At 40.2% G+C, this 24,368-nt stretch overlaps 1 protein-coding gene across 1 annotated transcript in view; it reads left to right on the top strand.

The window, feature by feature from the left end:
* LOC145355917 (mediator of RNA polymerase II transcription subunit 13-like) overlaps positions 1-24,368 on the top strand; it is a 238,094-nt gene that overhangs the window by 104,374 nt on the left and 109,352 nt on the right. Inside the window, exon 3 of the mRNA XM_080208407.1 lies at positions 11,873-11,957. Coding sequence (XP_080064533.1) covers positions 11,873-11,957 — 85 coding nt within the window. The remainder of the gene's footprint in view (positions 1-11,872; positions 11,958-24,368) is intronic.

The raw sequence follows: 24,368 nt of genomic DNA, 5'->3' as shown, positions 1-24,368 counted from the left end.
CTGTGCGCCTTTATATGCCCTGTTTGAGATCAGAACTCTCCACTCACCTGACGAAGGAACAGCGTTCTGAAAGCTAGTGGTGTTTACTACCAAATAAACCTGTTGGACTTTAACCTGGTGTTGTGAGACTGCTTACCATGTGCTAGTAGACCAGGGGTTCCCAAACCATGAACTGCATACCTGTTGGGGTAGCAGACTGGTCGTTTGGGGTTGCAATCTGAGGGTTTGTCAATGAGAGAGCTTTTTGCTGCCCTGATTGTCGTCTTTTCCATGGCCTAATTGGATAGTTAAGTTACCACTCCAGTTAGCTAATGGGAGACTTTTGAGGACATGCTCATAATGGGAAAAGATGTGAGGTCCCACCATTTTTCAAACATTAAAATGGCTTAACAGTGGGTAAAAAGTGTTTGTGAAGCACTGCTGCAGATCACCTTTTTATTGCCCTTTAATTTCTCGCTTATTTTCTGTTGGGCTTCTGTAACCTTTCTAATCTTTTTTGATAGTTTTCCTATCTTTATAGCTGTTTTAGTACAAAAATAAAAGTCAGATTTCAAAATGCGATAATGAATGATTTCGCACTTGTATAAAATGATTTATGAAAATATTTAAGTTTGTAAAGTTTAAATTATGGCATTGGTACTTGAGTGAGCAAAAATGCTGTGTCAATGTTTACTTGCCAGCCTTCATTTAATTTCCATATCAGACATGCAGGATAAATAATGAATTTGCAGAATGTAGTATTGGTACAGTTTTTGAAATAAGTATTCACTAAAATGCATGAAATTACTTCTGTGCTATTTTTAATTAAGTCAATTAAATTATGTATTTGGTATCAGTGTTTTCTATGGATTCCATTTGCTTTTTAACATTAATGCAACTTGCCACAGTTTGTATAGGTCCAATTTTTATGAAATATTTAAGCTGAAGGCTTAATTGCAGACCCATACAATAAGATGATCAACCCCTCCCCCCAAACTCCCAAATTTTAACAAAGACTAGTATGTTCTATTAAAGTTTAATCTCTGCGGGCCTCCTATCTTTTTTACTTTGGAACTTGAAAACTACTATAAGCTGTTACATTGCCTTTAACGTTGTAAATCTGTAACATGACTAAGTTCCTTACTCTATGCATCTTTTTGTCAGTTTGTTCAATCTTCTCATCAGGCACATTGTTTAGCAATGCCACTTGACACCATAATCGGGTGTATATGTTTTCATTCTGCTGGTTTAGTACTTGTTTCCGGATAGGATTTCCTTTCATCACTTGTGAATTTTTGAAGAGTGCAGAATGAAAAGCATTGGTTTCTGGTTGGTAGAGGTTGGCACCAAAAGATCTTTGTTTGATTGGTGGAAATTAGACTCATGATTCTGCTGTCTCATGCTCAGCATTTCCCCCTTTTTTTTCCCCAGTGACCCTCTTTACTCCACTCTACCATCACCCTCCCCATGTGAAGATGTTGACTCTTTTTGCAGTATGGCTCCATTAGTGCCCCCTGTTATTCCATATGGCAATTATTTATGCATCGTTGAGCTATTTAAGTGCAGAGGGTGTCACATATAATTCTATAGTTTTTTTTAGCACAGAGCAAAACATTCAGCCCAATAGATCTGTTTTTGTTTATGTCCCACATGAGCCTCTTCCCACCTTTTTATTAATTTAACCAAATGTGCATATTCTTCTATTCCTTCTCCTTCATTTGTTTAACTAGCTTTCCCCTTGCATGTATCTATGCTATTTGCTTGAACTATTCATTGTAGTGAATTCAGCATTGTAATCATTCTGTGGGTAAAGAAGTTTCTCCTGAGTTTCTAATCGAATTTATTGGTGACAATCTTAGAGTTAACTGACCCTGCCTTTACTGTAATTAGAATAGAGGAGCTCAGAGTGTTTGGCAAGTTTTACTGTTTCTGATAACCCAACATAAATGGCCACAATGTTAGCATTGAGGCCATTTATTGCATAAAGTAAAGCTCCATTTTAAAATTCAAATAAAATAAGATCTTCCTATGGAAGTTGCCTTTTAGTGAGCATGAGTAGAATATTGGTAGGGGGCATGAATCTTGAACTTGTTGTCATGTGAGTGAGGCACCATGGACAGCTTTCCTAAAAGATTGGCTAAGATGCAAATTAGATCAAGCCTTGGAGGTGTAGCTACACCTACTCCAAACAGCTTGGATCATGTAGGTCAAGCCCAAGACAGGAGGTGAGAGCCCTGTCTTGTCAGCTTGGATCAGGAGTGTCCCAACTTGTTGGGACTCAGAATTGGCTTTAATTTGACTTGATTGGATTGGAATAAAGTTTTAAAAAAAAATTATTGTGTGTAAAATTTTAAAGACAGTGGCCCAGTATTTATAGCTGTAGTCTTGATAATGACATAGTTGGTGGTGTCTTTAGTACCAATTTGACAGTTGTTTCTTTAAACCGGGTGTACTTTATCAGGCTCGGCACAATGTCTGAATGTGGCCCTTCCTGCTACAATTATTAGCATTCACATCATTGTAAAGGAAAATATATACACTGTCTCACTGTGGGACTTGGCCTTCTGGACTGCAAAGTATCAAAAGACTGCCAAAGTACAATGATTTGTTGTTTAACACACAATCCTGAAATTAAGGTGCAGATGTGAAATGGGGGATTATAAAATTGGCTCAGCTGAGGTGGAAGGTATATATTGAAATCCTATCAAATTTCAAAACGCTCCAAAATCAAGTATGCCAAGGAGACAATTCCATTTTTAGCCAGATGATAGAAATGTAATTCCTGTTGCTAATATTATGTCCATTAAGTAACTGCATTGTGCCAGTACTGAGAACAAGCAAGTTTTTGCACTATTTTTCAAGCAATGTTGGTTTGCTGGACATAATTTAATCAACAAGTGCTCAATTGGGAATTTCTCCAAGTTCATATCTTCAGTTGACAAGTTAGATTGAAGCAAGATGGATTTATTATGGCGCTGCGTGACTCAAATGGTAACTTATTATCTTAATCACGTGTGCGCGATGTCAGGTTTTAGACAAGCTACTTGCTTAATGTTAAATACTATTTGACAGCAAACAATCGTATTAAAAACTCTACAGTACAATGTTTGGAATTAGGTCCAATAAACCCTTCAAAATGACACTCAGTTTAAGCCTGGCTAGACCAACATGTTTGTTTAAGTGTAGGACACAAGCTGTTTTGGACTTGTATTTGGAACGTAATTGGAAACTGGGTTGTTGCTCCTGCCCACGATTTCCTGTGGCTTGCTTTTATTCTGCTAACTGGGGAAGGATGCACGTATATAAGCCGTTGTTAAATAGTCGTGGGTCCATTTATATTTATGATCTCAGGTAAAATTGATTTGAAGTGATGTACGTAAGGTAAAATGAGGAGACGTAATGCAAGTTTAAATGATACAATTTTAAAGGGGTTGCAGGAGCATAGATAATATGTGCACAAATCTTAGCAGGGCAGGTTAACAAAAGTAGTTAAATCATGGCGGTACTAGGCTTTATAAATAGAGGCATAATGTACAATAGCCAGGAAGCTATATTAAACCTATATAAAATTCTAGTTTAGCCCAGGGAACCACGTGCCTATTTCTGGAGGTGCCACATTTTAAGAAGAGCGTGGAAACTTTGGAGAAGGTACAAAAGCAATTTGTAAATGAGAACAGTTGTGAAAGAGATATTAGTTATGTGGATAGACTGGAGAAGCTGGGTTGTTCTCCTTGGGGTAGAGAAGGCTGAGGAGATTTGATAGATATGTTTAAAATTATTAATGCAAAATTCTTCATGTAGAGCAACTGTTTTTGATGGCTGAAGAGTACGTAACCTGAGGGCACAAATTTAAGGTGACTGACAAAAGGACATGAGGAAAAGGGTTGTTTTTACTGAATAAGTGGTTTAGATTTGGAATGCACCAATTAATTGGATGGTAGATACAAATTCAAGTGAAACTTTTAAAAAATCAAATTTGATAAATGCTCGGAGAAAGCAATTGCAGCAATATGGGGAAAGAACCAGGGAGAGGATTGAAATGGATTGCTCTTCAAAAGAGCCAGTGTTAATGGCTTGTTCCGCCTTCTGCACCTATGAAGATTGTATATGTTTAGATTAAAATCCTGTGGATTTTTAAGATAGGAAACAAGTATGTTTTTGAATGGAGTGGATGTCAGTGTTTCGCTGTTTTCCGCTACTTGTCTCACAGGGTTATACCCGATGGTGAAATGGGAGTTTATTTTGCAAGCTTCAAGCACTAAAACATAATATTTTTCTTAGTTGTTGCAATATTTTGTTGACTGAAGATCTTTTCCAAAATTGGTGATAGATGTTGGAATTGTAACACTAATGGATAACAGTTGCGAACAGTTGGATTGTCAATTGTTTTAGTCTAATGCAGAGGTTTACAAGATTTATGAATTCCAAATCTGCTTCATCTTCCCACCAGATATAGTTTTAATACTTCAGCACATTTAATGTTCAGTTATCATACAAAATAGACAAATGATAATATACAGCTTGAACAGTGCCCTAATAGTTTTCTGTTAAGCAAATGATCTCATCCATCACATTAAGTGTATTGTTTAGAGTGATAAGTTAAAGTTAATGTCATAAGTTGTTTTTCTGTGCAAATACACTTAATTAAATCAGATTAAATTATTATTTAGATTTAACTTCGATTTAATTACAGTGAATGGAGAAAATCTATTTTCACACAGGTAACCAAAGCAAGTAGTGGCAAAGAATTGACAACGTTATCTGACAGTTTAGGAAACTGCTCACATTTGGATCCAAACATCAACTGGTTGCTTTTATTGGAATTTAACATTGGGTCTGTTATCAGTTGAAATATCCAGAATATTCTTGTTTTTTTTGGAAGGTCTTGTGGCAAGGTGACTGCAGAAACATGTCAAAAGTTTGTTTGTATTGTCACTGAGAACAGTATGGACCTTTCCTACTGAATTTTACCTCAATCTAGGAAAACAGACCCATTAGTTTAACCTTAAATTAGTTAATAGCTAAGGCACCAATCTAATTGTGAATATTCCTTCCTACTTGCTGTATCAGAAAAACATTCAGTTTTTGACTCAAAAAGATGGAGGACATTGTTTTGCTAAAGCAAACTTACTTTGTGCCTGCATTAGAAGCAGTTCAGAGGCAGTTCGCTCGTTTAATAAATGGGATAGGTGCTGTTCATCTTACGATAGGTTGGGCAAGCTAGGCTTGTATCCATTGGAGTTCAGAAGATAGAGAAACAATCAGAATCATATAAGGTCCTATGGGGACTTGGCAAGTGTGTGCTGAGAGGATGTTTCCCTTTATGGGAGAGGCCAGAACTAGGGGATACAGTAAGAGGTTGCCTCTTTAAAGCAGAGATGAGAAGAAAATCATTTCTGTGGGCTGTGCATCTTTGCAACTCAATCAGTGAATATTTTTAACACAAGTGTAGATAGATTCTTGACGAACAAGGAAAACATAGATTGTTGGAGATAGGTGAAATGTGGCATTTAAATCACAATTCAGCCATGATTTTATTGAATGGTGGAGCAGGCTTTGGGGCAGACTGGCCTACTCTTTCTAATTCGTATGTCCATATTTGTAAATGCAATTCTCAGTGTTGGATATTGTTCTGTCTTGTAATTTGTGTACCTTTTTTTTTAAAGAAAGATCATTAACGTTTCAAGCGTACTTCCCTCTAACTCAGATCCACTATTTTAATCTGTCCCATAATTCTTAAAGTATCTAAAAAAAAAATTGCTTAGTCTTTTTATACTTTGGCTCTTCAAAGTACGAACATTGTCGTTTCTCCAAGTATATAAATATTGTAGAAAATATATCAAAATTCTCATATTTACTGTTTCCAAAGTCAAAAATAACAAGGAAAATCTTTAACAATAACAGGCAAAGTCTTATTTCAAAGCTGAATTTATTCAGCCAAGGTATACTCCAGCATGCTTGCAATTTGCCTCTACCACTTCCTGTAATTTCTGGTCATTATCACGTTGGTACTATTCTGAATGGCAGTCTTTCCTTGAATGTTAAGCTATCTTAAACAAGCAGGTGGTATCTCTGCTTAAGATAATTTGAACCTGATCAACTGCTGCCTGCAATCCCAAGTGACCTTTATTGAGTGGCCCATAGTGCCATCAATGCCAGTGACCAAGAGTTCGCAGTTCCTAATTGAATGCAATTTGCAACACGTTTCAGTGAAATGGAGAAAATAATCAACTTCTGCATCGCTGTGGGCAGAATACAACTAAGTTTCTCCAGGATACTGCTTGAGATTTAAAGTAAAGTTTTTGGAAACTTATCTGAGTCAATTTGCTGAATGGGCCCTGGACTCTTAATGACAGAATACCTGTGATGGTTTCTACTTCGTGCACCTGCTGCAAATTGAGCAGTTTTATTGGAGGGAGGGTACAATTGGAGCGCACAATTGGAGCGCTCAGATAAAAGGATTCATTCTTACATGATTTCTCCATCATACTTCCTGCTAACCCCTGAGTGTTTGGGTGCCACAGTTTGGGAATTCCTGGTCTAGTAACTACCAGAAGATTGATTTGTACATGTTTGTGATACAGTTAGGAATTAATTACATTTTTTGTAATGAGTGACTTGCATGAGCAAACAAAATTTGAATTTGTCTAGTGCCTTTCACAACATTTGGGATGCTCCAAAGAGCTTGCAACCAATGTGATCACTGTTATGCTGTAGGAGAACTGGCAGCTAATTCATGTGCAGCAAGTTACAACAGAAGCACTTGAATGGTCAGGTAATCTGTTGATTAAGAGATATTGTATAGTTAGGATAAAACTTTGCTGCTCATCCTTGATTTGTGCCATGGTTCACCTGAGGGGTCAGGCGGGGTTTCCGTTTCACATCTCCTCCAAAGACAGCGCTTAATACTTCATTGAAGTGCCAGACTAGATTATATGCTTGAGGTCCCTGGACAAGGATTTCTGATTCAGTGGTGAGAGCGATGAAAATTCCTGTGGTGGCAGTGGTTACTTTTAACTACTTGGTACAATTTATTTTGCATTGGGAACAATAGCAATCAATACTTGTGCCAACTCTATTTTAATTAAGTAGATAAATCCACATCTAACCAAGCAAACATTGAGCAGCAGTGATTGAATAATGCTGCAGCATTGTCTGAAGTAAGCACATCATGACTGCAACTGCTTAAGAGTTGTCACTTGGAGAAAACATTGCTGTGCTCAATTAATCTGGAGGTGAGCAGATAACAGATGTTGAAGTGAATCAGCAGAGGCAGGATGGGCCAAATGATGGCCTCCTGTGTGACAACCATTCTCTATACAAGCTGCACAGATGAGTCTGTCCAATTGAGATCATTATTTGAAAAGGGTTCATTTTATACATTAGTTGTGCGCTACAGAAATTTTTGCTATCATGGTACATGTTGATTTGTACATTTATGTTTTCTTCTTTCAATGACTGCTTTAAATTAATGACCCATTGTCACTGACTGCTGGCTTAACCAGAAGAAATAGACTTCCACTACACCCCACCAACATTAAATGTCCCCTCTGCTCAGAATTATATCCATTTTCTAGTTTTTTATTGTAACTTCTCTCGTAACATTTTGGCAAGCCTGCATTGTAAACCAGCTATGGCTTTGATGTATGAAGCAGCGTACTGCTGCACTGCAACTATGTGCCAATATTGCCAGCTATCAATTTATTATTACCTGGGTGGCACAGTGGTTAGCACTGATGCCTCACAGCACCTGGGACTTAGGTTTGATTCCTGGCTTGGGTCAGTATCTGTGAGGAGTCTGCATTTTCTTCCTTCATCTGTGTGGGTTTCCTCTGGGTACTTCGGATGTGCTGGTTAGGTGCATTGGCCATGCTAAATTCTTTGGGGCACCTTGACAATAACGTGAATAGGATGGGTATGGAGGGATATGGTCCCCAGAAGAGTAGGTGGTCTTAGTTCAGTCAGGCAGCATGGTCAGTGCAGGCTTGGAGGACTTAAGGGCCTATTCCTGTGCTGTAATTTTCTTTGTACTTACTATTGAATTCAATGCTCTGTTACAGAAGAAAACACCACTGGCCTTCTGCAAAAAAAAATTATACAACCACATTCACAATTTCAAAGATTATCTGAATTAGTAGGTGTCTCGGCTCCATGTTTGTGCATTTCCATTGAGTTAATAATCTCATTTCTTGTTTTTATTTTTAAAAAAATATATTACTTCGCTCAGATTAACTTAATCTGCCATCTGTCTGCCCATTCAGCTAACCAGTTTATGACCTCCTGGAGTCTCTTAATGGCAACTTGCCACCGACTGTATTGGAAGATAGATTGAACAATAAAAGAAACAGCAGCTTGTGTTTCTGTAGCACCTTTTTAGCTTAGTATCATGTCCCAAGACACTTCACAAGATCATTAAGCAATAAACTGCAGTAAGCTACGTATGGTCATTTTTAGTTTTTAGGGAATGCTTTATAAGAGAAAAAAGAGAGGCCGGGAAGTTCATCAAGCGAATTCTGGAGCTTGGAGAACTGAAGGCATGACCACCAAGGTGGTATGTTAATATCTGCGATGCTCTAAAGGCAAGAATTAGTAGAGCTCAGATATGAGGCTTGGAGGCCTGAGGGAGTTGGGGAGGGTGAAGCTATGAATGTGTTATGAAATGAGGATGAGGATTTTAAAATTGACGTGTTGGTTAACTAGGAGCCTCCTGAATATTTGCCAGCACGGGGCCGGTGACTGAATGAGACTTTATGCAAGTAAGGACTTGGGCAGCAGAGTTTTGAATAACTACAGGTTTATGGTGGTTTCTGAGTGCCTTTTTCTGCTTCTGTATCTTATGCAATTAGGTTATTTCCTCAACTAGTGTCTACTGAACTTATTTTTATTAAATGATTTAAAAATGCACCGCGGAGATTGTTTTTTTAATTGTTTGTGGGAGACCAGTGTCAAGTATTGATCTCTCCAACACTGATTTTCCATATTTCACATTCCTGTTGACACTGTCTTTTGACAGACCACTGAAATGACGACTGTATTTTCCACACTTGTGACTTCCTGGAGCACCTGGTTAAATTAGTTCCAAACTCTATTGGAGTGAAAGAGCTCATCTAGTGTCGTGTTGGCAGGAATACACTGTGTTGGACACTTGAGGCTATCAGTGTAAAATCACGTTTTATGTCCACTGAAATACAAGAGTCTAATGTTGTAGCAATGATGTGTTAGGCTGCTAACTGATTGCAATTGTCTTAACTTTTGGTATGAGACTTTGAGTAAATAATGGACTGAGAAGTAGATTGAGTTGTATGCCTCTTTGAATTGACCAGAAATGACTGATCTGTCATTGTGTGCATAAAACTAACAAAGAAAGTGTTGCAAGTATCAGATGGAACTAGTATGTTATTTCAAAGCAAGTCGGCTGATTGTTGTTGTTGTTTCACTTATTGAGCATTCCTAAATTGGGATATTTGATGATTCGTGCATACAAATGTAACGTTCAATTTTGATGCTATTGCCATAATCCCATGAAGAACACAGTTTTTCTCCCTCTATTGGATAACTGAAGCAATGCAATTTCTGGTTGATGCAGTGAATTTGCTCTTGTGTGCCTGTCTTTATGCAACCAGGGAGAGAGCATTTGCTGTCTTGCTGTCACTTTGATTTACTACTACATCTGTTCAGTACATTCAGCCTGCAATTGCCGCTAATCCTGATTTTTTTTCTTCTATGATGCCAACTTGAATCTTAAATAACCAATCTTGTTAGAGAAGTGTCGTATATGAATTTTTCCAACGCTCCTTTTGATAATTCTGGCCATCAATGTTCTCTCTATGTAAGATCGGTCTTAAAAGATTTGTAGGAAATAGAGGCTAAATACAACACAGTGGCATAAAAGCATCAGGGTTTAGCCAATCAGTGTCTCCAGGAATCCTTCCTAAAAGTGTGATTAAATAACTCTGATAAATTGTATTTCTTGTAACAACAATTATTGGTAATAGGAACCCTGATATGTAAAGCAATTTTTGCCATTTTGTTAGTTTTGAGTATTTGGTTATATCATTGATTGAGAGTCAACTTAATTTTATAGTAATATATTTAATAGTTTTTGTATGAACTAGAAAATGGTTTATTACATTGTGCGTGGAAATATTAAATTATAAGTGGTAACCACTTGATGAAAGGGTCTATTATGAGCGAAATAAAGTAGTTATTTTGATCCATACTCTGCATTTCCACAACTGATAATCACAATTTTTAAGTTGCCACTTTGTTGTAAATGGAAAATTTATTACTATTAAATTAAAATTTACTATTAGAGGTGGCAATGTCACATTCCCATTATGATATATATGTTACATTAGCCTAAAAATGGAAACAAAAAGTGTTAACATCAGACTAACCCATGGAAAAGGGTTAGCTGTGTATGTTCTAACTGCCCAATATTCTGATCTGTATAGAAGAGTACTGTACCTCTTTGAATTATAATGAACCTTCATTATAGTACTGATCAATTAAAAGCAATGGAGTATATGAAAGAATCCTGAAAATCACAGCTTTAATTGAAGCATGGGCCCATAACTAGCAAGCTCTGGGTGAGAGGGCAGTACACATCCACACCCCAAAAAAAAAATCTGTTTCAAGCAACATTAGAATACTAATGATTCATTTTAGTTAGATGGAGAGACAATACTGACTAAATAGTACAAGTTGAAAAAGGGCAAAAGAATAGAGATTTGTTGAGTGTTTGTACACAATCGCTTGATGGTGACAGGATAGGATAACAAAACAGTGAATAAAACATGAGGTCCTGGGCTTCATAAATAGAGGCATAGAATACGAAAACCATTTGCTAAACCATTATAAAATATTTAGTTCAGCTTTGGTTGGAGTATTATATCAAATTCTGGACATCAGACTTTTGAAAGGATATGAAAGTGCTGAAAAGGATACAGAAAGGATTTACAGAAATTGTTTCAGGGATGAGGGATTAATTATGGGAATGGAAGGAGAAGTTGAAGTTCTTCATAGAGCAGTTTGAAAGACCTAATAAATAAACACCTCTAAGCCTTTTCACGATTTTAGAAAACATTTCCAATGTTGGGTGAATAACCAGAGGATGGAGATTTAAGAACCAGGTCAACAGTCTGAAAGCAGCGGTCAGGATTTGGAATGCACTACCTGATGACAGGATGGTTGAAGCAAGCTTGATACTTCCAGAAGGGCAGTGGATAACTACAAAGGGGGAAAAAAAGCACCTGATCAGTAGTGGGGCTAACTGAACTGCTGTTCAATAGAGCAGACTTGATGGCTAAGATTTTAAATTGAGTCAATTGCAAGGGAAGGATGGGGGAGAGTCTTTTCACAGAGGCAGGTATTGCCACTCGGATGCCCTCTGTCGACCACATGCCTGATCAGGAGGACAACCCTTCCCCTCGAGTCCACAGGGAGGTTGTCAGGTTTTATATCGGTGGTCTTTGGCAAAGTGCCCATCTGCCCCTGCTGCTAGTAAAATGCCAGCAGCAGCAAGAAGGCACCAATGGGCTAAATGATCTTTGTGCTGTTCTGATCCCAAGTGTTTCATAATTATCTGCAGAACCCCTTTCTATTGCAGTCTCGGTACTGTCAATTGTTGCATTTGTTGTGTACGGTACTTTTGTGGTGGTAATGGGATTTGATGAAAACAACTTCAGCTGAATTTCATTGCCCCTTTTTGGGTATCAGCAATTATAGTTTTGAAAGTTTTTTTATTCCACAGCGGTTCAATGAATCAATTCGCTTCCAGGTGGAAGAATGGATATTATGCCAATTTTTCACAACTCATGTAAGACTTTGATGCAGATAAATCAGGTTTAATTTTTAATGAATAACCAGATATTTACTTTTCTTTGCTTTCCAGTGGTAGAAGATGGTCTGTGGGAAAATGGGCTCACATATGAATGTAGAACACTGCTCTTTAAAGCCATTCACAATTTGCTAGAAAGGTAAGACTGAATCAATGTTTTACCTGGGAATATTTCATAATTTTAGCTGTGCAAACAATTGTGCAGCATAATATTTGTTTTATATTATACTGTAGCCGTATGTTTGCATTTAATATCCAGATACCTAGACCAGGATGTTAATCTGAATGCATTACTAAGAGATCTGTTTACTCAATTTAGCTATTATGCAGCCACGTTCTGTCATATTTGCAAATACACAAAGCACTTATTAAAACAGTTGAATATTTGGATAATACACTTTTAACCTTTCTGTATAATTATGTAGAAATATCACTGCGTGTAGAAATCTTCAACCATCAGAAGTATTGCCTGAGCTTTCCTAGCATTTGATGGAGTCACAGTCAGAGTCATTAAGGCACAGAGGACACTATTCAACCTATTGAGTCCATGCTGGCTCTCTGAACATTCTATTCTGTCCCGTTCTATCCCCGTAACCTCACAAGTTTATTTCCTTCAAGGGAACATCTAATTTCCTTTTGAAATGATTGATCATCTCTGCTTCTGCCACCTTCATAGGCAGCAATTTCCAGCTCATTGTGTGTCCCCACATATGCTTGCATGCAGAGATCCTTGGGGAGCACCAAAAGTAACTGAGGTAACAGCGATGTCATTATCTGTTTCATAATTTTGATTGAGAGATAAATATTGTTATGTCCCTTGTTGATTCACTGAAATTAGCTCTTCCCATTTGAGCATTTCTACCTTGAATATTCTTTGATCTCTCTCTTCTAAATAGAATTATGCTGTCATCACCTTACTGTAACACTCCACTTGCCCCTCATTTCCAACAACCAGATTCAAAACTTTCTCTCTTTTCTTGCACTGGAGACCTATGATGGAGAACATTTTTTCCAACACATCAGAAATCCCTTTCCTCCCAAGCCTGAACATATTGTTAGTCGTAGTCCAAAATAGGATAACTAAGTCTCTGAATATTACTATTTCTGTTAATTGCTATTGAAATTTGCCAACAAATTTGCACAGCTATCCATCTCCTCACTTTGAGGCTGTACTTAAGAAATATTCGCAGCAATGTAATATTCTCCACTCAAATAAATGGATTCATGTGGTAACTCTTGCCTATTTAGTTCTGCAAAATCAAGCTTAATACTGTCAAGTCCCACATGTTTGTTTTCTTCTCTATCATTCTTGAATTCTTAGTAATTAGGAATGTTAACAACCTATTTCTGGCCTCTTGAGCTATGTTTCTGTTGATACTTAAATTGAAATCAGTTTGCTCATTGTATGCCAATTCTGCAAGTTCGTTAATATTATTTCCCACCTTTCTCCTGTCCCAGGTAGCAAACCCGTAGCTTAACCTACAAAAAAATGTGGTTTATTGCCTTTCATGACTTCAGAGGTGGGAATGCTACTGCCAGGACACAACTGTAGTCAGCTTCCTATTGATTCTGCTGTGTGTTCCCTGATTCTATGTAATGCAACAGTTCAGGCATTCGGCATGAAACCTTGTGGCATTTTGCCCATTACTTCCACCACCACCAACTAAACTATTTGCCCACTTCAAGAAGAAAGCAAATCTGAAAGTTATTCCAACAGGTCCCCTGCTGAGGCAGCCATTGCAGATAAGACTCACCATTTCCAGCCATTGTACAGGCACTGAGATGATTTGTAGGCCCATCTGTTTTCACCCTTCAGAATATATGCAAATACAAAGGAAGTGGTAAGGAAACAAAAATCCTTTAATGTTGTAATTGTTTCAGACACTTGCAAGGAAGCATGCTTTGAGCTAGCAGTTTGTGGAATCAAGATAAATGTGCCCATTTTGACTTGGTGAAATACGAAGCTAAAATATAAAGTATCTTGTGAATTAGAACCAGCATCTTTGCCCCAGCACTGCCTGTGCATTGTTAGAACCTTGCGCATTGAGCCATTGCTGCCACAACTGTTTTGGCAAGCTGGCTCTCAGGGACAGCTCTGTTCATTGACTGTGGTCAGTAAGGGGCTTTGTTCCTTGCCCAACTTTGCTCAGGTTGTCATACATTTATGCAGCTGAAATTATGTAGGATAACATTTTTTTTGGCTTTTCCATCCACCTTGTAAATTCTCATCGTACAAATGATGACTAATTGCACAGGTGTTAAAAGATTTATTTATCTCCTGGTAAACTTTTAACTGCATCTTGGTGAATGTTATACTTGCTACTTTGATACAGGCGATACTAATTGTTTTTCACCAAATATGTACATGTCAGTGTCAGGCTACACTCCACTTTTAAATTAAAAAAAATTCTCAAGATATGAATAGCATTGTCACAGCAGGTATTCGTCACCCATTCCCATTTGTCGCAAGGAGGTCAAAGTGGGGTTTCTTTATGAACCACCAGAAGTTTGTGCCATGTGGCTTGAGGCAGCTAAGTGACGACTACAGAACTACTTCAGAGAACAGTTGAGACCAACCCACCCTTAGGCTTGGAGTCCGATATGTGCCAAGCAGGCAAGGGTAATGAGTTTCCCTCCCTAATTCATTATCTCAAGATTTCAGGAGGGTTGCTGCCACCCCACAACCTCTCCCGACACTGAATTTTGCCCACAGATTGACTCTGCACTTACCAACTGTTGGTTAGCAGCCAGCACTGTACCAGTCATTGGACCTACCTGGCTCCCCTCATGAGTCAGCAATTCATTTTCAAAGTTCAAAATTAAAACTAAGTTGCCAGCAAACATTTGGGAACATTTTCCCCCTCTTTCAATGCTGGAATAAAGTATTATTTTAGGACTGGGTAATGTTTGATACCTTACCATTCTCCCAGCACTGCTCATTCCAAACCCTGTATTTGCATGTGAAGCTACCTCCACAAAATTGAGGCCCCCACACTGGTTTTTGTGCCACTCGTCTCGTGGCAGCCTCTACCATAAATGCCCTGTTTAACTCTATTCTTTACTTCCTGCCTATTAACCGATCTTCCATCTATGAGTAGTCATCTAGTGTAACCTTTTGTGCAGCACCTTATTGAATGCCTTTTAGAAATCCAAATATAACCACCACATCCTCCGGCTCCTCTGGCTCCTCCACCTTATCTACCTTACCAATTCCCCTTCCATGTGCCATGCCTCCAGCCCTCCCTCTCCTGGACAGGCTGTTTCTATCTGCTGGACTTTAGAAGAGTAAAAGATCTTGATGGGTCTTGAACAGATGGATGTGGAGAGGATGTCTCTTCTTATGGGAGAATCTCAAACTAGGGGTCATTAGTTTAAAATAAGGGGTTGCCTATTTAAGACTGAGATGAGGAGAAATTTTTTTGAGTCATGAGTCTGCTTCCATCGCCTTTTGAGAGAGTCTTTGAATATTTTCAAGGCAGAGGTGGATGAGTTCTTAATAAGCAAAGGGGCAGGTGAAAGGTTTTTGGGGGTAGGTAAGAATGTGGAGTGGTATTTACAGTCTGATCAGTCGTGATACTACTGAATGTGGCGGGGGGGTGGGGGGGGGGGGGGTGCAGGCTCAAGGGACTGAGTGGGCAACACCTGTTCCTAATTCGTATGTTTGTATTTGAAATAGTTAGCACTGCTGCCCCTCAGCGTCAGGAACCCAGGTTATTCTGGCCTGGTGACTGTCTGGGTGGGTGTAGGTGTATAGAGTTTGCACGTTCTCTTCAGTGCTCTGGTTTCCTCTCTGTCTAAAGACATGCAGGTTATGTGGATTGACCATGCTAATTGCTCCTTCGTGTCCGAAGTTGTGTCGGCTAGGTGGATTAGCCATGGTAAATGTGCAGGTTGTGGGGAGGGTGGTGCTGGGGGAGATGCTGTGTGTGTGGGGGGGCGGGTGCGTGGAGCTGGATAAGGTGTGTCGATGCGGACTCAGTGGGCTGAATCCCTGCACTGTAGGGATTTTATGACATTTACGGGGCTTTGGGAAGAGGATGGGAGCGGGACTAGCTGAATTTCTCTGGTAGAAAACTCTTAGGGACTCAACTGAGCTGTAACCATTCCATGGTTCTATAATAGATTCAGAGGAAAAATAGATATGCATCCAAGGAAGGCAGCAGTGGAAGAAAATGCTGAGGGTTTGATGAATTCAGGTAGGTGAATCTTGTCTGGTGCATAAACATTGCCATAAGCCTTCCGGGCTTAATGGCCTGTTTCTCTGCCCTAATTCCATTTCTGTGTATTGTCTAAATTTGGATTTTCAATGGAATGGATAGAAAATGTAATTTTGATGCCATAAAATTATTTACCATCATTCTCATCCATTGAAGTCAACCATTTTGGAGGGAAATTGAACTCCGAACTTAAGTTGTTTGATACTCAAAGGCTTCGTTGCTTTACCAGAATTTTTTCTGGAAATAGCCCTTTATTTAAACGCTTCTGTCATCACCAAAGTTACCAACGTGTCTTGAAAATTTACCTGTTAGCAGTAACATTCTGCAAGCATTTGACTAAATTACTGGTTTGCAGTGAAGTGAGTTCTGCCAGCAAAAATTCTCACTTAAACTTTGGATTTTTGAAATGCAAGTTTTCTAAATTGGATTTAGAACATTAATTTATTACACTTCATTCTAACCTGCCAGTCATAATTTTGCAGTTCAAGTCATGGAATTGGAACCAAAGTCTGCTCATTTTTAAAATTGGGTGCAGATAGTCACACTTTATTGAATTCTTCTGAGCTCTTCAGAAGGTGCAGTGTTGCACTGCTGTTTTGTTGGGTTGTGATTACTCTGTTTCTGCACGTGGATGAGCAAAGCCTTTTAAAGAGCTGTAATTGTAACCTGTGTGCTATTCTTCCCCATCCCTTATTCGTGAGAACCCTGGTTAATTGGTTAGTTATTTTGCCTTGAGTCAGAGGTTTGTCAGTTCAGTTCCTGCTGTAGATACTTAAAATCTGGATCTTCAGTGAGTACTGAGTGTGCTGCCTTGTCAGAGTTGCTGTCTTCCAGATGAAATGTGAAACTGAAGTCCCATCTGCACTTGAGTGGATAGTGAGTAGTTCTGGCAGGCAAGAACAGGACTCATTAGTGCCTGATGCCTTTTTGAAGAAGAGCATGGGAGCTATCCTATGTCTAGCTATTTTGCTCAGCTGTCATCACTAAAACATAAATTATTTGGTCATTTATTTAATTGTCTTAATGGAACCATGCTGTAAGTTTTCTGTCAATATTTTTTAAACCTTGTAACGTGGCTATATTCGAAGTACTTTAGGGATAGTCCAGATTTGTTGACCTCCATTCATATCTTTGCAACTACCAATCAGCTTCACCACACCCATTCCTTCATCTTTGCTCCAATCACCATTGCAACCCTTACTCTCCCACACTCCATTAAGGCCCCCCTCTCTGCTGCAGTAAGCCCAAGGGGCAGACGCTTAAACAGATATGACAGTCAATTGGTTTAAGTGTTCACAGCCAGGCCTGATGGATCATGTAAAGCTTTATTTAGTGCTGCTGTTGTCTGCCAAAACTACTCAATATTCAGTTTCATCCTGGTTTCTATTCTCTACTGTAAACCACAATCGGCCAGGGCATTGAGTTTAAAAATTGGCAAGTCATGTTGCAACTTTATAGAACTTTACTTAGGCTGCACTTAGTGTTCAATTCTGGTTGCCACACTACCAGAAGGATGTGGAGGCTTTGGAGAGGGTACAGAAAAGATTTACCAGGATGTTGTCTGATATGGAGGGCATTAGCTATGAGAGGTTGGAGAAACTTGGTTTGTTCTCACTGGAACGATGGAAGTTGAGGGGCAACCTGATAGAATTCTACAAGATTGAGAGGCATGAACAGAGTGGATAGTCGAGCTTTTTCCCAGGGTGGAAGAGTCAAAAACTAGGCACAGGTTGTAAGGTGCAAGGGCGAGGTTTAAAGGAGGCAGATTTTTTACAGAGTAGTGGATGTCTGGAACTCACTGCCGGGGGAGGTAGTGGAAGCGGATATGAAGTGAGTTTTAAGAGGCATCTTGACAAACACATGAATAGGATGGGAATAGAGGGACATGGTTCCTGGAAGGGTAGGGGATTTTAGTTCAGACGGGCAGCATGGTCGGTGCAAGCTTGGAGGGCCTGTAATTTTCTTTGCTCTTTATTCACTTTGTTCAGTAACTTCAACTTAAATAAGAGCAATTATAATGTTTTGAGGGAGAAGTTGTCCAAGGTGAACTTGGTAAACAAGCTAAGATACAGGCCAATGAATGAGCAGTAGCAGATATTCAAATAGCTGGTCCAAAATGCTCAGCAGGAGTTTATCCCAATCAGAAAGAGGGAAAATCCATGGTTAACACAGGAGGTCAAGGATAAGTTAAACTGAAAAGGAGGGATATACAGAATGGCAAGAGATAGTGGTAGTCCAGGGGACTGGGAAGATTTTAGGATCCAGCAGCAATAGATTAAAAAGCTCATGAGAGGGGAGAAAATGAATTTTGAGAGAAAACCTGCATGCAGCATACAAACAAACCACTAGAATTTCTATGGATAAATGAATAGGAAGCAGCTTACGTGAGTGAATCGATAACAGCAAACAAAGAACTGGTGGATATGCTAAATACATTTTTGCATTATTCTTCACTGTGTTGTGCCTTTGTTTAAAAAGGGCTGCAGGGAAAAGCCTGGGAACTACAGGCCAGTGAGCCTGACATCAGTGATGGACAAATTGTTGGAAGGTATTTTGAGAGACAGGATCTACAGGCATTTAGAGATGCAATGACTGATTAGGGACAGTGAGCATGGCTTTGTGAGTGAAAAATCATGTCTCTCAAATTTGATTGAGTTTTTTGAAGGGGTAACCAAGAAGGGAGATGAGAGCAGTGCAGTTGATGTTGTCTACATGAACTTTAGCAAGGCCTTTGACAAGGTACCATATGGTAGTTTGTTGCATAAGGTTAAATCTCACAGGATCCAGGGTGAGCTATCTAAACGGATACAAAATTGGCTTCTTGACAGAAGCCAGAGGGTGGTTGTAGAGAGTTGTTTTTCAAACTGGAGGCTGTGATCAGCGGTGTGCCTCGGATCAGTGCTGGGCCCACTGCCATTTGTCATTTATATTAATGATTTGGATGAGAATATAGGGGGCATTGTTAGTAAGTTTGCAGATGACACCAAGATTGATGGCATGGTGGACACTGAGGAAGGTTATCTCCAATTGCAGCGGGATCTTGATCAATTGGACCAGTGGGCTGATGAATGGCAGATGGACTTAAATTTAGACAAATGAGAGATGATACATTTTGGTAGATTGAACCAGGGCAGGTCTTCCTCAGTTAATGGTAGGGCGTTGGGGAGAGTTACAAAACAAAGAGATCTAGGAATACATGTTCATAGCTCCTCGAAAGTGGAGTCACAAGTGGACGGAGTGGTGAAGAAAGCATTTGGCATGCTTGGTTTCATCGGTCAGAATATTGAATACAGGAGTTGGGACATCTTGTTGAAGTTGTACAAGACATTGGTCAGGTCACACTTGGAATACCGAGTGCAATTCTGGTCATCCAATTATAGAAAGGATATTATCAAACCAGAAAGAGTGCAGAAAAGATTTACTGGGATGCTACTAGGACTTGATGGATTGAGTTATAAGGAGAGGCTGAATAGAATATTAGAATCATAGAACCCTACAGTGCAGAAAGAAGCCCTTTGGCCCATCGAGTCTGCACCAAACACAATCCCACCCAGGCCCTACCCCCATATCCCTACATATTTACCCACTAATCCCTCTAACCTACGCATCCCTAGACACTAAGGGGCAATTTCTTAGCATGGCCAATCAACCTACCCCGCACATCTTTGGACTGTGGGAGGAAACCCACGCAGACACAAGGAGAATGTGCAAACTCCACACAGACAGTGACCCAAGTCAGGAATCGAACCCCAGGACCCTTGAGCTATGAAGCAGCAATGCTAACCACTGTGCTACCGTGCCACCCAATTACTGGGACTTTTTTCTCTGGAGCTTAGGAGGATGAGGAGTGACCTCGTAGAGGTCTATAAAATAATGAGGGGCATAGACAAGATAGTCATATCTTTTCCCAAAAATAGGGTAGTCTAAAACTAGAGGGCATACGTTTAAGGTAAGAGGGGAGAGATACAAAAGTGTACAGAGGGGCAATTTTTTCACACACAGGATGGTGAGTGTCTGGAACAAGCTGCCAGAGGTAGTATTAGAGGCGGGTACAATTTTTTAAAAAGCATTTAGATAGTTAACATGGGTGTGGTGGGTATAGAGGGATATGAGCCAAATGCAGGCAATTGGGATTAGGTTAGGGGTATAAAACAAAATAAGGGTGGCATGGACACGTTGGGCCGAAGGGCCTGCTTCCATATTGTAAACCTCTATGATCAGCTTAAACCTCACTTCCCCATCATCTACAATCTTGCTTCCAAGTATGAAAACTCATGACCTTTTGTAACTATAAGGTTAAGATGATCTAATCAACTATCTTTGTTGCTTCTTTCCTTCCTCAGCTCACCAGACCAAACTTCCTCATAGTCCCTTAGCACTGAATTTGTTTTTCATTTAATCTCCAAGCTTTCCATATGATTTCTCCAAGCTTACTTTGTCCATGAAACTCACTGTACCCTCTTTTCCCAAAAATCCGTTGACCACCCAGCTTTTCTCCTTGCTTCCCGTTAGCTGATGTTGCTCATCGCTCTCTCTCCTTGGTACTATCCCCCACTGCTCAAAAAAACAACTCTTGATCCCTCTATCCTTGTAAACTACCATGTCCAATCTCCTTCCTATCCAAATTTCTTTCTCCAAATCCTTGAACATGGTACCTCTAAATCAATGTCTATCTTTCACGATGTGAAAATGCTGGCGTTGGACTAGGATAAACACATAAGATGCCTCACAACACCAGGTTAAAGTTCAACAGGTTTATTTAGTAGCACAAGCCAGGTTCTGTTTGTGAACAGAATTCCTACTTACCTGATGAAGTAGCAGTGCTCCAAAAGCTAGTGGCTTGTGCTACCAAATAAACCTGTTGGACTTTAACCTGGTGTTGTGAGACTACTTACTATCTTTCTCAAAACATGTTTGAGTTCCTCCATTGGTTTCAGCCCTGCCACAGTACTAAGTAGCTCTTTTGTAAACTTGCAAATAAACCTTATATGGTGGTGACCACAATATATTAACCTTCCTCATCCTTCTCAACCTGCCTGCAATCTTTGACCTAGTTGATGTCACTGTGTTCCTACAATGCCTCTCCATTGTCACATAACAGGGTGGGACAGCACTCATTTGATTTCATTCTTACCTATCCAGCTATAGCCAAAGAATCCCCTGCAGTGGCTTCCCTTCCTACCCATGCATCATTGCCTCTTGTATCATCACAAATCTGTCCTTATTCCCTTCTTGTTTTTCATCTAGGTGCTAGTTCTTGGCAGCATTATCCAAAAAACACAGTTTCCGTATGTGTTCTGACGATGCCCAATTTTAACGCCCTATCACCATTCTTTACCACATCCATTACTGGATGAGCAGAAATTTTTCCCAACTAAATATTGGGAAAACTGAAGCCATTGTCATCAGTCCTCGTCAGAAGTTCTATTCCCCACACTGGAAACTGAGTCTTAACCGGGGTGCTTGCAACCTTGTTATACTCGATGCTAGACTAAGCTTCTGATTGGTCATCCACACCATCACATAGAACATTACAGCGCGTTACAGGCCCTTCGGCCCTCGATGTTGCGCCGACCAGTGGAACCAATCTAATGACCCTCTAACCTAAACTATTCCAATGTTATCCATATGCCTATCCACTGACCATTTGAACGCCCTTAAAGTTGGCGAGTCCACAACTGCTGCAGGCAGGGCATTCCACGACCTTACTACCCTCTGAGTAAAGAACCTACCTCTGACATCTGTCCTATAATTACCACCCCTTAATTTAAAGCTATGTCCCCTTGTGTTAGCCATCACCATCCGAGGTAAAAGGCGCTCACTGTCCACCCTATCCAATCCTTTGATCATCTTGTATGCCTCAATTAGGTCACCTCGTAACCTCCTTCTCTCTAATGAAAATAACCTCAAGTCCCTCAGCCTTTCCTCATAAGACCTTCCCACCATACCAGGCAACATCCTGGTAAACCACCTCTGCACCCTTTCCAATGCCTCCACATCTTTCTTATAATGCAACGACCAGGATTGTACGCAATACTCCAAATGCGGCCGCACCAGAGTTTTGTACAGTTGTAACATGACCTCATGGCTCCGAAATTCAATCCCTCTACCAATAAAAGCTAACACACCGTACATCTTAACAACCTTATCAACCTGGGTGCCAACTTTCAGGGAGCTATGCACGTGTACCCCGAGATCTCTCTGCTGGTCAACACTACTAAGAGTCCTTCCATTAGCTCTATATTCTGTACTCCTGTTACTCTTACCAAAGTGAATCACCTCACACTTCTCCGTATTAAACTCCATCTGCCACCTCTCGGCCCAGCTCTGCAGCTTATCTATGTCCCTCTGCAAACTGTAACATCCATCCTCACTGTCTACAACTCCAACTTTGGTGTTATCAGCAAATTTACTAATCTATCCTTCTACACCCTCATCTAGGCCATTTTATAAAAATGGTAAACAGCATTGGCCCCAAAACAGATCCTTGAGGTACACCACTTGTAACTGAACTCCAGGTTGATATTTCCCATCAACCACCACCCTCTGTCTTCTATCAGCTAGCCAATTCCTGATCCTAACAACTGAATCACCCTCAACCCCATGCATCTGCATTTTCTGCAATAGCCTACCATGGGGAACCTTATCAAACGCTTTGCTAAAATCCATATACACCACGTCAACTGCCTTTACCCGTATCCACCTCTTTGGTCACCTTTTCAAAAAACTCTAAGGCTTGTGAGGCATGACCTACCCTTCACAAAACCGTGTTGACTATCCCTAATCAATTTATTTCCCTCTAGATGATTATAAATCCTATCCCTTATAATTCTTTCCAAAACTTTGCCCACCACAGAAGTAAGGCTCACTGGTCTATAATTCCCAGGATGGTCTCTACTCCCCCTCTTGAACAAGGGGATGTTTGCTATCCTCCAGTCTTCTGGCACCATACCTGAAGCCAATGACGACATGAAGATCAAAGCCAAAGGCTCTGCAATCTCCTCCCTAGCCTCCCAGAGAATCCTAGGGTAATTCCCATCCAGCCCAGGGGACTTATCTATTTTCATACTCAAGAATTGCCAGCACCACCTCCTTATGTACCTCAATCCCGTCTAGTCTACTACGTGGTATCGCAGTATTCTCGTCGACTATACTGACTTTTTCCTGCGTGAATACTGACGAGAAATACTCATTCAGTGTCTCTCCTATCTCTTCGGGCTCCACGCACAACTTCCCACTGCTGTCTCTGACTGGCCCTAATCTTGCCCTAACCAGTCTTTTATTCTTGACATACCTGTAGAAAGCTTTAGGATTTTCCTTGATCCTATCTGCCAAAGTCTTCTCATGTCCTCTTCTAGCTCTTCTTAACTCTTCAGCTCCTTCCTGGCTAATTTATAACTCTCTCCAGTGCCCTAACTGAGCCTTCATGTCTCATCTTTGCATAAGACTCCTTCTTCCTCTTCACCAGAGATTCAACTTCCTTAGTACACCACGGCTCCCTCGCTCGACCACTTCCACCCTGCCTGACAGGTACATATTTATCAAGGACCCGCAGTAGCTGCTCCTTGAATAAGCTCCACATTTCAGATGTTCCCAGCCCCTGCAATTTCCTACTCCACCCTATGTATCCTAAATCTCGCCTAATAGCCTCATAATTACCTTTCCCCCAGCTATAACTTCTGCCCTTCGGTATATGCCTATCTCTTTCCATCACTAAGGTAAACGTAACTGAATTGTGGTCACTATCACCAAAGTGCTCATCTACCTCCAAGTCTAACACCTGGTCTGGTTCATTACCCAGTACCAAATCCAATGTAGCCTCACCTCTTGCTGGCCTATCTACATACTGTGTCATGAAACCTTCCTGCACACATTGGACAAAAACTGACCCCGCTAACGTGCTTGAACTATAGCTTTTCCAATTGATATTTGTAAAGTTAAAGTCCCCCATAACAACTACCCTGTTACTTTTGCACCTATCCAGGATCATCTTTGCAATCCTTTCCTCTACATCTCTGGAACATTTTGGAGGCCTATATAAAAAAAAAACTCCCAACAGTGTGATCTCTCCTTTCCTGTTTCTAATCTCAGCCCATACTACCTCGATAGACAGGTCCACGTCAAACGTCCTTTTCTGCCACCGTAATACTGTCCTTGACTAACTGCCACGCCTCCCCCTCTTCTACCACCTTCTCTGCTCTGACTGAAACATCTGAAACCCGGAACCTGCAACAACCATTCCTGGCCCTGCTCTATCCATGTCTCTGAAATGGCCACAACATCGAAGTCCCAGGCACCAATCCAGGCTGCAAGTTCGTCCACCTTATTGCGTA

Source organism: Carcharhinus amblyrhynchos, chromosome 20 (assembly GCF_965287045.1).
Source record: "Carcharhinus amblyrhynchos chromosome 20, sCarAmb.v2.hapA, whole genome shotgun sequence".
Lineage (NCBI taxonomy): Eukaryota > Metazoa > Chordata > Chondrichthyes > Carcharhiniformes > Carcharhinidae > Carcharhinus > Carcharhinus amblyrhynchos.
The sequence above is the reverse complement of the archived record's forward strand: the minus strand, read 5'-3'. Positions and strand labels throughout refer to the sequence as shown.